Genomic DNA, 14,854 nt, shown 5'->3' with positions numbered 1-14,854 from the left:
GTCATGCATCACCCTGATACCTTAGTAATAAGGTGAGGCAGCTTAGCAGACGTCATTCCTGGTTTCAAAGCTTGTCCAGGTTTCTCACAAGTTGATACATATTCTCGCCGAACATGTGGGTAGTATGTGACTGATAATTTAACAGGGATGTGGGAGCCAATACCAAGTGACATCCGGATACGAGATGCGACAAGAGACAGAAAGCAACTGAGACTCCCCACCACCAAGCACAATGCAGAGCCGATGAGGCCTGTAGCATCACCTGATATATCTAGATGGCAGTACTCTTGAGAATCTTGGAAGCTGTGCTTAGCTCAAGACACCGACTGCCTTTTGGCCTGTTGCAGCCATGGAATGTAGCTCTGTCGACCCCGTGGCACTCAAACCATGTCAGAACTACCTCTGTGCATGGCATATTTGACTTCATGAAAAACCCATACACAGAGTTTAGCAATCAGGTGCCCCTTCCCAACCAGAGATATTTTCCTTTTAATTCTAGCATGAATACAACTGATTACACTGCTGTGTTAATGCAAGCATCATTTTTCAGTCACAGTAAACCAAGCAAAGCCTTAAAGAAAATTAAATCTATAACTCATACTCCCATGCAGTCTTACAGAAAGTAATTAATAGGTAATAAACAGAAGAAATACCCACTCACCAAATCCAGCAACCCAGGCAACCGCTTGTGAGCTACACATCAGTCTGTTACACTGACTTTCATGTGTTTTACACAAGGAATAACAGCAATTGAAATGTCTTGGATTTGTTTAGCAACATACTTTAAATTGCCTCCAAAGTGGATTTATCAATATATTGTAGAAGCTTGTTTTCTCGATCTACTGATTGACAGTTGGATATTGAATTATTAAAAGTAACCAAGTGTGGCGCGCGCACACACAAAGTAAAACTTGCACACACAATTGGTAATGCAGTACTCTTGGAAATGTTACATGTATGGCAAAAATGTACAGACATGTTTCAATATAATTTTTATTAAAAATTGATAAATATTTTACTCAGACATCAGATTGTCATCATTTACAGAAAGTGTTTCTAGTGCTAAGGCGGCCTTTTCTCGGTGTTCTGCTACATTCTGCAGCACTCTAATAGTATACTTGTTGAAGTCACATCTAGAAATGAAGAAAAAAGCTAGTTTAATAACTATGCTTACATGTTAGTTTTACATTACAGTGTATTCTGAGAGGAAAGTAGTAAACATGGGGTAACTATTAGGAGATTATATGCTCAATGCGAACAACTGTACCCTGGGAAAACACACTTCTTACTAGGCAGTAGTATTATTGTAAGAGGTAAAAATATTCTCTCTCTTATTTGATGCACACATAGTATTTAAACACTTTCAAATTTCGCATAATTAGAATTGTAACTTATAGAAGTTACAACTGAACAAGTACTAAAATGAATTATTGGTCCCAAGCTATAAAAACTGGATATTTTATGTATGGATAATCAGTGATGTTTTTCACGTCAGATCTATTTTTTTAATTTTTACTCTGCAATACTGTTATGTAGCATTTCGCATCACGCTCACATCACTGTAAGAAGCTAGTAACAAGGAATACAAATTTCTTGAGGAGGGGTGGGGGTGGGGGAGAAATCGCAGGCATACACCAATGCTAAGGACAATAAGTTAATTATCCGTTAAGCCAAGAAACTGTACAGCTGGCAGTTTATATTCTACTCTAGGAATAAACATGGTGTGTTCCAGGCTATGGTTTAGCCAAGAACGGCATTCTCTACATTTTAGAAGTAAAATACACAAATTAAGAAACCTCAAGCCTAGGGAAGGTACCAGACAAGTGATGGAACACATCTTGTGATCAAAAAAGCCTTTTGTTTCACAGAAGGCAGATTTTTAAAATTCTGCTAAAGCTGTCAGTACACTTGAAACAAAACATTTTATTTACTACTACTGACCAAATTTGCCTGCTTAATCATCTTCACGTGAACATTTACTTATGTTCATAAATACGAGGGCTTTTTTTTCCTTTTTTTATCAACCTCTGATAGGCTTTAAATAAAAGCCAAGATTATAGAAAACAATTATTTTATTACCAAAAGTTTTGAACACTTACAGTTACTTTTCAACATAATCATAGAAAAGATGGAGACATTTATCATACCTGTGAACAAGCTTTGCAATACCTTCTTCAAAAAATGTTGCCACCAATGATTGCAAATGAGCATTGACATTGCTCTGAAGATCTTTGTTTTATGTGACCAAATTTGCAATTGAAATCAGGAACAGTGTTGATCCATGGCAACACTTGTTCTCACCCTTCTGGCACAACCCAACTGCTCCTTGAACAATTTCAATGGGACATTTTTGATCATCCACCATACAGTCCTGACCTGGCACACAGCGACTTTCACGTTCTCCCTGAACTGAAGATGTGGCTAGGAGGGCAGCACTGTCAAGCCAATGAAGATGTTCAAAACAATGTCTATGCTCTTTTGCATCATTGGAAGCAATATTTTTTTGAAGAGGGTATTGCAAAGCTTGTCCACAGGTACGATATATGTCTCAATCTTTTCGGTGTTTATGTTGAAAAGTAACCTAAGTGTACAAAACTTTTGGTAACAAAATAATTGTTTCCTATGAAATTGTCTTTTATTTAAAATCTATCAGAGGTTTGCGGGGGGGGGGGGGGGGGGGGGGGGGGGGAACAGCACTCGTATATAGCATTAAGAAATCAGATATTATGCCATAAAAGAAACACGAAATCAGAGAATATTTTGAGAGCATCAAAGTTTCGTAAACCATACTAAAATGCATAATTTGACTTTCATGCACATTCATATGTCCAATTCACATTGAAGCAGGCTCCTACTGGGTATTAAGCTTTTCAGTGTGGTTTTCAGGTTGCCAATTTTCTTTGAGTTCCAGTACTGTATTATCTCATGTTTGGTTTTTTATTATGGCATTTTGTTTTGTTTTCATTTGATGAAAACAAAGAGAAAACAGCCAAATCACGAAACATAAAACTGGGTCATATGCCGCCGCCGCCCCCCCCCCCCCCCCCCACAACCACAAGACAGACTGCTCTGGCCATGAAAAAAACCTGCGCACACCAGAAAATTTTCCAGGTTGAATCTGGCTGCTTACTGGTACTGCTCATACAGCTAACAGCCACACTACAAGCTGCCAGAAGTATGAGAAGGTGCTGCTCAACAAGACTTCAACTCTGTGCATGCACCTGTTGGCAACTGCTCAAACAAACTTAAAATTGTTAACAGCTCTGATGTCACCCTCATCAAAAGCAGTTTATTGTTATGAAGTATTGCATGGTCTTCGCCCTAAAGCCTTTTACACATTTTGCTGCTGGCAGATGCTAGTGTCTGCACTGTTTTCTGGTTGTAAATGGCACATTTTTTTTGCAACTAAAGTTTTATTTTGGTGTTATTTTAGCATTTATGTTAAACTGCTGCAGTATTATTCTGCACTAGTGGGCTAAAGTAAAATTTTTTGTTGGTGTATCAGTTCTTGCCTGTCAAAATTACAAAAATTTAACTGAAGACTAAAATAATAAAAAAATTCCTGGACTTCTGCAAAATTTTCAAGCTTTTCTCAGTTTTTTGCCCAGGTGAAAACATTCCCTATTTTTCCCCAGATTTCCCAGTTATCCTGCAATGTACACACCTTGTTACAGTCTGCTGGACTTTCTTAAAGAACAAAACTGTATTTGGTTCCATTACTTAAACTATCAATAATACTTACATTTTCATGAGGTCCTGGTACTTTTTATTTAAGTTTTTCTGCAGTCTGATGAGAAAACTTGTTACTGTGGAATGTGATGAAGGATTTTGCAGTCTCTGCCCATGCAGAGTCAGCAAGGTTTGGACCCAAATTAAATAGAACTCCAAGTGCCTTGATGACTCTACCATTTCAGCCAAGAATTTCAACATCTTCTCAACATATGGCAAAGGAAGAGACTGAACAGCCAGGATAACTGTAAAGTAAAAACAAAACATTTATTTTTAAGAAATGGAAGAATTTCACTAATTGTAACACCTCCCTTTCTTATGCACAAACGGAGATAAAAATGCGTACTGTTATGTTGCTGTATGAATTAATTCAGACTTACCATAATCCGTTGGAATGCTTTCAGTCACTTCCTTAATTAAGTCTTTTTCATTCAGTTTCAGTGCCATCATTAAAGCTGAAGAAAACAGGATAATAAAATATTAAAATAATCTCCACACGCAATTACAAAAACCATATAGTTAAACACAAAAGCCACATACCTTCAGAAAATTCCTGGTCATACAATTTTTCTCGAACAGTAGAAGGTGTTATATCAACATCTAATTGATAGGGATCAAACACCAGTGCTGTGTCTAGTGCATACACAAGAAGACCTTCTGTAGTTGCTGCAGCCCATGCTTCACCTTAACAAAAATATATTTAATACACACTTTTCAGTAGATAAAGGAAGGGGGAAAAGTGAAGTGACCTACTACTGTGAACACCATCGTTCATGTGACAATCACAAAATTTAGCGCTAAATGTGAGCAAAATACTATACTCGAGCAGCTGGCCAGCACCAAATTCTGGGTGCAGCTTCAGAACAGTTGGGATACAGTATGTGCACACATCTCTTTACTGATGCTACAGTCCTGTGACAGAAATTGTCATGATTTCAGGGTCATCTTAAAACACACTTTGGTCACTATACAGTTTGTTCACAAAGAGAAAAACAAGATCTACCTAATTCTGAATTGGCAGAAATCAGTTTACTTCAGCTCGCTCATTTTTTGTGTCTGTCCACTGCCCGATCTAATTGAGAAACTTGCATATGCAATCACTGTGAAGTGATTTTCGTGCCAAGTTGTGTTGTGTCATAAGTTAATACAGCTACTCACGAGTGATGAAGCGGTTACTGGCCCATCATTGGCAGTGCCAGATACACTTTCCACCCATCAGCCTAGGCCAGTAGGAGCAGTGCAACAAAAATAATTAATAGTGCCAGTGAATAATGTGCGCAGGAAAGCAAAAATAAAGAGTTGCTCCCTTGTCTTTCTGATGAACATTGATGTGCACAGAAGCACGCTTTAGCATTGCGAGAAGAATTCAGAAATTTTGCAAAGGTAATGGGGAAACCTCCAGCAAACGAGGTAAATTTCAGTTCAAATGAAACTATATGGCTCCAGAGACCTTTTCGAGTCTCAAATATCTACGATGTGTATACGCAGACTGAAGTGACAAATGAAAATTTGTATCAAGGCTGGGATTTGAACCCGAGTCTCCTGCCTCAATAGGCAGATTTGCTAACCGCTACACCACCTTGGCACAGTGGCTTTGCACAACTGCACAGGCTACTTAACCCCCCCCCCCCCCCCAGGTTTGGGTCTTGAAAAGATCTCTGGAATATATAGTTACATTTGAACAAAGCACCTATGCTGGGGTTTCAGGCAGGATCCCCCATTTCGTTCACTGATGAGGTGCTATTCCAAAACAGTTTGAGAGCCCACCAAGTGGGCTGAGGCCTGAATGGGAATCTGGATTGATTGGTTGGTTGGTTGGTTTGTTGGGGGAAGGAGACCAGACAGCGAGGTCATCGGTCTCATCAGATTAGGGAAGGTTGGGGAAGGAAGTCGGCCGTGCCCTTTGAAAGGAACCATCCCGGCATTTGCCTGGTGCGATTTAGGGAAATCACGGAAAACCTAAATCAGGATGGCAATCTGGATTGAGGGAGGAGGTATGTTAGGGTAGTCCGTGCAGTTGTGCAAAGCCACTGTGCCAGGGTGGTGGTGTAGTTAGCACATCTGCCTAGTGAGCACCCGGGTTCGAAACCCAGCCTACAAATTTTCATTTGCCACTTCAGTCAGCATATATACATCAAATTATTCAGTTTGACAGTGCTTTGAAACTGCCTTCCTCCTTGTCTAAACTACTTTACAGTAGTAACTTAGTGTGAGTAAAATCCACATAACTAGTTGCAGGAATTTCTAGTACTGTTTCCCTTACAAGGAGACTTTTTGTAACGACATATGCAGTTCTGTGGGTCCCAGGTATCATCACACCCTGCAATCATTTACCACAGTGGCCAATCATTTACAAGTGATGAACAAAAAAGAATTTCCTGTAATCCACCAGATGACTAAAGCTACCATAATGATGGTGATTATTGTCACAATGTAAGTTTTACTAGTGGTTCTTGTTAAATTTTGAACTGTCTATGAAAACCGGTGCTGAATTAGCAGCAACAAGCAGCATTGTTCATTATGAAACTATCAATCCGAATCCCTGAGCCCTTTCACAGCTAGGGGCATACATCTACACCCATCAGGTACAACGCGCAGATGGCTAGGGGCATACGCATATGCTAAGCTGGTAGAATGTCCAGACAGCTTTGGGAATTCACTTACGGCAGACAGGTAGGGAGACCTGACGGCAACAACGTTCATGAACATCTGGCACAGGAGCAGGTAAAGAAGCACAATAGAACAGTGACTTGCCTTTTTCCTCATTTCAACATTCCTGCCAGCACTGTCATAACCTGTGCAGGTGGCTTTTGGTAATGTCGCGAAGTGCTACCTGCTCCTCGGCCCTTCCTGCTTACGAGCTGTTCACTAGCCAGTCCTGTTTCTGCATTTGGTGAGACAACAGTGTGTGCCTGATTGCATATGCAATGTTGGAAGATAATTTATTGACAAGGAAATCACGGAAATCCTCAAGAGTAGTAAGATGAAGATGGTAGGGATACTTTGGACATTTCCTCCGAGGAAGATTTGGAGTGTCTGGAAGTACGGCTGATTCTTCAACACCATGAGAAACTTTTTCAGAAAGGTTCTTCTGGTAAGTGAAGCTTCATCACAAAAAGGAATGCGTGATCGGTCACATGATCATCCTTGTGACAATATGTCACCACTTCGTGAACACATTTAGCAGTGTATCAATAGACTTAAGTGATTTAGGAAGTCATTTACACTTTTTTATTTTATTTCATTTGAATTTATTTCTAGCATTCGGAAAAAGAGAAATAATTACTACATATTTCTTACCAAAATAAATAAATAAATAAAAAGAATATAAAAAAGGACGACAGTATGCAGCAGGTTAGCATATTGGAAACATATACAGCCCGCAGAATTTTATTGCTCCTTGGTATGTTCCCTATTTGTGCTAAGAACTAAAAAGTTAGAAGTGAATTAATATTGATCAATAGATTCTTTGCTTCAAACAATAATATATTCACACTTAAATGTCCTGGGACTGGTACAAACTGAATCTGCATTTATTGCACATTAGTGACAATTTGGCCACATCTCAAGATATTCTTGTGAAAATAGGGCTCAACGCAGAGCACACAAGAAAAAAATTCCTTTAGGCCATAGTCCCTTTTGAAAATTTAAGTATGAAGAAATTTAGCCAGTTTGGTTTTAAAATTTTCATTCTATGACATACACAGTAATTAATTCTAGATTATAATGTCTACAACAGTGCTGCAGTGGAAACAGAATCCAGAAATTCTGGCTGGGGGAAATCAGGTGATGTATTTATGAGTTTGTTACTGATATACCTTAACAAAGGTAATACCATTTGTTTAGACAATTGGTATCCAAGCCCTGAATTATTTCTATCGCTCCATGAGAAATGTACCAATGCCATTGGTATAGTATGCAAAAACAGGAAACATTTACCACCACTGCCTGACACATTGAAAAAGAGGAAAATACAATTCAAGTTCTGTGGAACATTGTTGGGTCTAAAATGGATAGACAACAAAGAAGTCTGGATGCTTTCAACCATAAATGGACCACAGGCCAAACTAATCGAAAACTACTTGCGTAGTGAGCTACAATACGTCAATGGCTGCTGTTGGTAAGACAGACATGATGTACAATGCATCCTAAAGACAATGAAATGGTACAAGACGGTGTTCTTCCACTTGACTGACTTGTGTGTGCTGAAAGAAAAAACAATTTTTGAAATAAAAAATAAACAGAAAAAACCACTGGCAAACATTCCACCTTGAACTAATCCACTAGTTGCTTGATAAATTTCATCAATAAACAAGTAAAGCTGAGATCCTAAGGACACCAAAACAAGAAACTATTTCAACTGCGAAATAAAGAATGGCATTGTCCAGGATTCCTCAAGAGCAATTCCCCAGAGACACTATGTAGTATGTACTGCTAATTCACAGCAAAAAAAATGATAGTTATAAGATGCAAAAAGTGTGATATTGCTCTCTGCATGGTGGGATGTTTTGAAAAATATCACACACAAAGGAAACTTAAGGGTATTTCATTAAGTCTGTATGTTTCAAGAAAAAGAAAGTAAAAAGAATAAAAATATGGGAAAGGTTTTTTTAACTCTGTTAGTGGCAGTCCAAAACCTGTGTCAAAAATGAGGACAGGAAACCGCAAAAGTCAATTGGATGGAACATGACACATGAAAAGAGAAAACAAGCATAAAGTTTGCTACAGGGTGGTCCATCTGAAGTTTTGGATGAGGTCATCTCTAAAACTATGCAACGGGTAAAAATAGTGGGTAAGACAAGTTCGTAAGCTCAAAGAGGGGACATCAAATGATACTACATGTGACTTCCAAGTCCTTGCCCCCTTGGGTGGGGTGGGGGCAACTTTTAAATCTTAAATGGAAACACCCATTTTTTTTATTGCAGATTCAGATTCTCCATAAAAAGTAATCACATTTTGTCTGAAACATTTTTTAACCATTGACAAGATGGTGCCGAAATTGAGAAAGAAGTAAAATTGGGGAAGTACTCTGATTTATTTAGAATTATCCGAGAAAGACATATCAAATCGATATAAAATGTGCACCAATTCTTTCATTATGCCAAATTAAGCTATTTTTGTACAAAATGTACTGTATCCTACTTTTAGCGTTACCCAGGAACAACAACATGGATGTAGTAGAATGATGTTCCTATGGGGTGCCTAATTAGTGCGAGTCCCCTTGCCTCTCACATGTTGGGGTGCTTCATTATTGTGAGTCCCCTTGCCTCTCACAATTTGGGGTGCTTAATTAATGACATTAGCCACGAAGAAATTGTTCAAAATTATCCCCATTTGCTTCAATGCATAAAGTCAATCATCTGCGAAAGTTGTCCACAGTTTTGAGCAGCACATCCCGTGGGTATGGCTGCACACACACACTTCGAATGCATTGCTCCGTATCATTTTGGGTTGTGGGATGCTTGTCATAAACAATATTTTTTCAATTACCCCACAAGAAAAAAAAATCAGATGTTAGGTCTGGTGAACATGGAGGCCACTGAATTGGTCCATCGCGTCCTATCCACCGACCAGGGTACCGTAAATTTAAAATGTTCCATGCATTTTTAGCATAATGGGGAGCTGCTCCATCCTGTTGGAACAACATTCGTTGCCTAGTTTCTAAATCAACATCTTTCATTAGCTCCAACAAATCATCACAGAGAAGTTGTAACTATCAAGTAACCATTTAAAATTCCACTCCAGATCATTAATGACCATTTGTGTTGATTGTCAATGGGTCTGTGTCAGTGTGGATTGACAGGGGACCAATAACAACAATCATGATGATTTAATAAGCTACTGTTTTTTAATGTGGCTTCATCGGTGAACATATCCAAAAAAATCAGTCACCTCTTATCATTTCCAAGGCCCAGTGGCAGAAATGCACGCGTATTTGCATATCTTTCGGCGTCAATGCCTGTGTCAGTGTGATACGATACGCATGATATTTATGTGCCTTCGAAATCCTCAAAACAGTTTATTTCAGTATTCCAGTTTGTCTCTGAATCACATGACTACTCATTTTGGGATCCAGTTGAACACAAGCGAGAACGGTAAGGGTATGAGCACCACTTTCATTGTATTCGTGATGAATAGGTGGATGGTGCATGTATCTATTTCAAGCTCGTTGAGTGCAATTTCGAATAATGTTTTCGCTTGGATGTAGTCTTGTTTGGGAAATGATCAGCATACAATTGTGCAGCTGCAGTGTAGTTGTTATGGAATTCACCTAAAATTAATATTATAGCAACAATCTCTGTAGGAGGATAGTGAGCCATGTTTCACTAAAGAATAATTTACTTTTGTCAGTTGATGTTTACGGTTCACAATCTGAAAGTGGAGTGATGTCTGATCACATTGTACCAACCTTTATACTGAGCCATAGTTTGTAGTTTGGCCACAGTAGCACCACAGTCAGGTGAGTCATGTAATTGTGAAGAGTTCCCTAATGAGATTTTAATACCATTCCACCTCCCTTCATCAAAAACTGTGGCGGGTAGGATACATTTTGTAACAAAAAAAAACACCACTTAATTTGGTGTAATTAAAGAATTGGTGCACATTTTGTTTTAATTTGATGCATCGTTCTCGGATCATTTTAAGTAAACCGGAGTTCTTTCCCAATTTTAATTTTTCTTGGTTTGAGCGCCATCTGTCAATAGTTTTAAAAAATGTTTCAGACAAAACTTGATTACTTTTTATGCAGAATCCGAATCTGCAATAAAAAATGGGGGTTTCCATTTAAAGATTTAAAAGTTGCCCCCCCACCCGCCGAAGGACGCAGGGGCTGGGGGTCACTTGTAGTATCATTTGATGTCCCCCTTTGAGCTTACGAACTTGTCTTATCCACTATTTTTACCCGATGTATAGTTTTTAAGATAATCTAATCTGAAACGTCAGATGGATCACTATGTATATAGCGAGCACCTGTGGCGAGGTACAGAAGATAGAGTGAACACAGAGCTGCTAGGAGGCTTGAGTTGCGCATGCACTGTGTTTGGAAGCACACTGGGCGGCAGTATAAGCTGGCAACGTGTAGAAGAACTGAGACTGTTGGTACTGGCGTTGGTGAATCTGACCCTCATAGGTTGACGGGACTGAGTGGACAGCCTTGTTTCTGCTGACGATGACATTGGAACCATGGATAGTTTTTTTTTTTTTTTTGGTGAGCAAAATTTCAGCCCAGGAACTGTCGTAACAATGTGATTTAATGTATTGCTGCCTCTTCCTGCCTCATTTGAAATTCTCGCCAGCTACTTCAACCTGTGCAGTAGGTATTGACAGTTGCCAGTCCTTAACGATTTCCTTAGTAGTGAAATGCCCGTGTTTTGATGGTTTATCAAGAGTGGTTAAATATTTTTTTTATTTTATTTACTGGACCAATTGGTTGCTTGAAGTTTTCCAGGCCATAGTTTAAATTGTCATAATTGTCTGGCCTGTATTCCCTGAACGTGTGAACATGCTTTTGAGGCTTATTGTGTACAACGATTTGCCTGAGGAGACGGGCGAGCTGGGCCTGTTGATTGTTGGAGAGTAAAAGTGTTCGTACCAAGAGCGGCAGTTCATGTGTAATGAAAGGAAAGCTGTGTAATCCTGCTTTAAGTATACGCCTCCAATTATAACCATTATCTCTTGATGCATTTGTAGTTGCGTGAGTGGTGGCTTAATTTTAAAACCACGAGTTTGTTGAATCATCCTGTGTTGAACTACTGCAGAAGTCAACTCGAATAGTTTTAGAGATTTCTATATTTAATTAGAGTAATGTTTTTATGATAAACTTTGTCTTAAATTTTTTTTTTTAATTATGAGCTCATGGGTAGATGCTCGCTTAGAGTAAGACCAAAGTTTGTATTCTGGCCTAGTTATTTTTCTAGTTGAAGTACCAGCCTTATTGGATTCCGATTGCTTTGGTAGTGGTTATTTAAATATTACTGCTTGGTAAAATATATTTTTATTTTAATAGCTTGCCTAAAAGTTTAATGCTAAATGAGCTGATGTTTGTCTACCCTTGCTTAAGATCAAGTCCGGAAGTGCAATGATTCTGTATGTATATTTTTTCTAGTAAGTACCGAGGAATGAAACTTGCTCAGAGAGTTATATTGTAAGAAAGTCAATCATGTTTGAGAATTGTGACTTAGCCCTTTCATTAACTGAACTTTTCCTGTGCTAGCGTAGAGTTGCGCTACAAGAATCTTACTGTTGAAAATTTTATTATGGAGAATCAAGTTCAGGCTTTAATTACATATAAGGCAATAGGCTTATTGCAGAAGGAGCTATACCAAAATTTTCCTTTTTTAATTCTGTGTCAGGCTATATGAGACAATTTGTTTTTGAATTTCAATAATTATTATTTATGATTAGAGTAAAAATTGTTTGTCCAAGTTTTGGGCGTCTTCGCTAGGAACTGCTCATTTATAAAACTATAAATCTTAAAACGTATTTAATAAAATTATGCTAGGTTACAGGCAAATATATTGATAATGTAAATCTCCAGTTACAGAACTTTTCAATAGCAAATACGAAGAAAGTTCTTATTATTTTCCTAAGACACCTTTCTCCCAGTTCAGGAATAACAACAGAAATTGGTGGGTTACTTCTGAAGTCCTCTTTTGTGGTTATCAAAAACTGCTGTCACTGTGACTTAATTGTGATACTGATTTTATAAAGCGTATTATTGAAGAGTGCTTCTAAACATGCTGGAACATACGATTAGCTGACAGTGGAACATTCCCTGCCATAGCCTGCAGCGGTCGACAACTGAGTCAGCTGTCTGGCAGCCAGGTGCACAATATGTATGTATGCCCTGTCAGCAGGACAGACAGGCAAGACTCTCAAGCCCTTGCACCCAATATATGCCATTCAACAACAATATAAATAGTAAACATTTTAAATTCAAACACTGAGTCTTGAAGAATATGCTCGGCAAGAACCAATAAAATGCTGGTTATTTCTGGCTAGTGAGCTCTTATTGGCTGGCAACGGGTTATGTCACCCAACACCAAGTAAAGCCACCACGCCAAACTAACACATATAAAATGAACTCGCGTGCTGGATATGTGGAGAGAGGGAGTGGCCCTTCGATGATGGGTATGCAGGTAGGGGTGAAAGCATTTTGTGAAGTGCTGAAAATATACTTTTTGTGCAGATCATGTGCTACGGCAGAGATTTCATACAGAAATAGAAGAACGGTTTTGCAAACACACATTTTAAAGACTTTGGCATTCAAATCTGACATGATACAACTGCCAACTACATACACTACTAGCATATACACTTTGCACTGTAGATCACAAAGACTGGCATCAGTGATAGAAGGCATGAAGTGGAACTGTAGTGTTTAATCCTTCTTTTAAATTTAAATTTTATACAGTGTACAGACATTCACTGAGCTGACTTCTAATAAGCTTTAATGTCAATTACAGAAGTAAACTCATTTTTTCGTGTCTCTATTTCCCTCAATGAGGGACGGAAAACGCACAAGCCCACATGCTAGATACTGACACCTTTCACCGTGCTTCACAGTTTTAATTTCAACTCACCATGTTCATCAATTTTAGCTTTTTTCTGGGTAACCACAATGGAAAGATATCTCAAAAACGTGTGTTCTGACGTATAATTTGTGGTCGTAGCATGTCGGAAAATAGCTCTGTTACCTTGTATTCAATTTTTTGACGAGTTTTAACTTGTGTACACACCTGTGATTTTTTAAGAACTGATGAAATTCATTACCACAAATAATTGTATAAACATTATAGAGTACATTTAATTTCCTTCACTTATGCAGTTTTTATACAATATATTGGAGAGGATTAAGATTTTTAATTATATATGCCAATCCCATATGTCTTTGCTTGTATTTTGGCGTTTTTAAAGTTTTTCTCGATTCTGCACTTTCCTCGATTTTGCGTTTTCTAAGTCTGGACTGCATGAAAATGTAAAATAGGGGCTTCAATCTACACAGCTTTTGCCATGGAAGGAAATTGCTACAAACAATGAATTTCACAGTTTCAAGATTTTCAGTCTGCTGCCCCCCCTTGCCACTCCGAATGATGTTCAATCCATCCCCTACTGAGCACAAACAAGACTGCTGCAAATGTTGTGCTACAAATACTGTAGATTTGTGGCTGAAAGTGACAGACAGTCAAGGGGCAGGGGAGTGGGTTAGAAGAAGAAACAATCTGAAAGCAAGGTACAAATGTGAATAGAAACACTAACCTAGAGACTGCAACCTATTCCAAATTCACAGATTAGTGACCATTACATTATCTGAAGATGATAAACATCCACTAGTCACAACTGGAGAAACATGTATGCATAAAGGCGAACATGTTTTACAAGAAGGCAGACACTGTTTACTAATACACAAAGCAGCTTTTTGGTATCAGTCAAATTCAGTAGTTCTAATCTCGCAAATGATTCAGAAAAATATTTCATGGAAGACACAGATAACTTTTATGGCAATATTTGCTATTTAGCATCATATATTTAATACTGAATGATTTTGAGGCTACTGTGCTTAATTACTGGAATAATTACTGCATCCAATACAATCCTTTAATTCATAACAAGAGAATGGCAACCACTCACTTATAGTGCACTGATGTGTGGTGTCTGGGAACACATAACAGAAAACAATACTCACAATAGCTTTCGAGATCTTGCTAGTAAAGGCACATATGCGTGTATACACCCCTCCCCCCCCTTTCCCATAGCAATACTCCTTCGATTACATATTTATATAGTAGTAGATCATATCATCTCAATGCACGCTGCCTCATTATGCAACTGTTTTAGAAAACGTAAATCAGTATCAGACAGTTCCTCTATTACAAAAAATTCTTAAGTGATCAACCTCCTAAACTATAAATACCCCGTAATGATTAGATCTTTATCTGTCTTTTTGTTTTTGTTCTTATCTGCTGTCTAATAAGCATAGGTAATTTTATTCGACTGCAGATAGCCTGTAATACACTTTTCTTTACAGATGATATTTTGTATGTAACAATTAAGCACACAATCAGCCAATGAGTTATTGACCCCCTCTAGTTTCCATAATAGTCTCAATTTGGTGAAGATGAGAGTC

General features: G+C 38.3%; 1 protein-coding gene across 3 annotated transcripts in view; it reads right to left on the bottom strand.

The window, feature by feature from the left end:
- Nucleotides 1-979: 979 nt before the first annotated feature.
- LOC126199226 (periodic tryptophan protein 2 homolog) overlaps nucleotides 980-14,854 on the bottom strand; it is a 178,117-nt gene continuing 164,242 nt past the window's right edge. For 2 of the 3 annotated variants that reach the window (XM_049936017.1, XM_049936019.1), the window contains 4 exons: nucleotides 4,270-4,413; nucleotides 4,110-4,184; nucleotides 3,743-3,974; nucleotides 980-1,133 (listed from right to left, as the gene is read on the bottom strand). In XM_049936017.1, the coding sequence (XP_049791974.1) occupies nucleotides 1,016-1,133; nucleotides 3,743-3,974; nucleotides 4,110-4,184; nucleotides 4,270-4,413 (569 nt within the window). In that variant the 3' untranslated portion in view covers nucleotides 980-1,015. Of the gene's footprint in view, nucleotides 1,134-3,514; nucleotides 3,650-3,742; nucleotides 3,975-4,109; nucleotides 4,185-4,269; nucleotides 4,414-14,854 lie in introns of those variants that run through there. The other variant, XM_049936018.1, reaches the window with a different exon arrangement.

The sequence above is a fragment of the Schistocerca nitens genome, chromosome 8 (assembly GCF_023898315.1).
Source record: "Schistocerca nitens isolate TAMUIC-IGC-003100 chromosome 8, iqSchNite1.1, whole genome shotgun sequence".
NCBI lineage: Eukaryota > Metazoa > Arthropoda > Insecta > Orthoptera > Acrididae > Schistocerca > Schistocerca nitens.
This window is presented reverse-complemented; position numbering and strand designations above follow the sequence as displayed.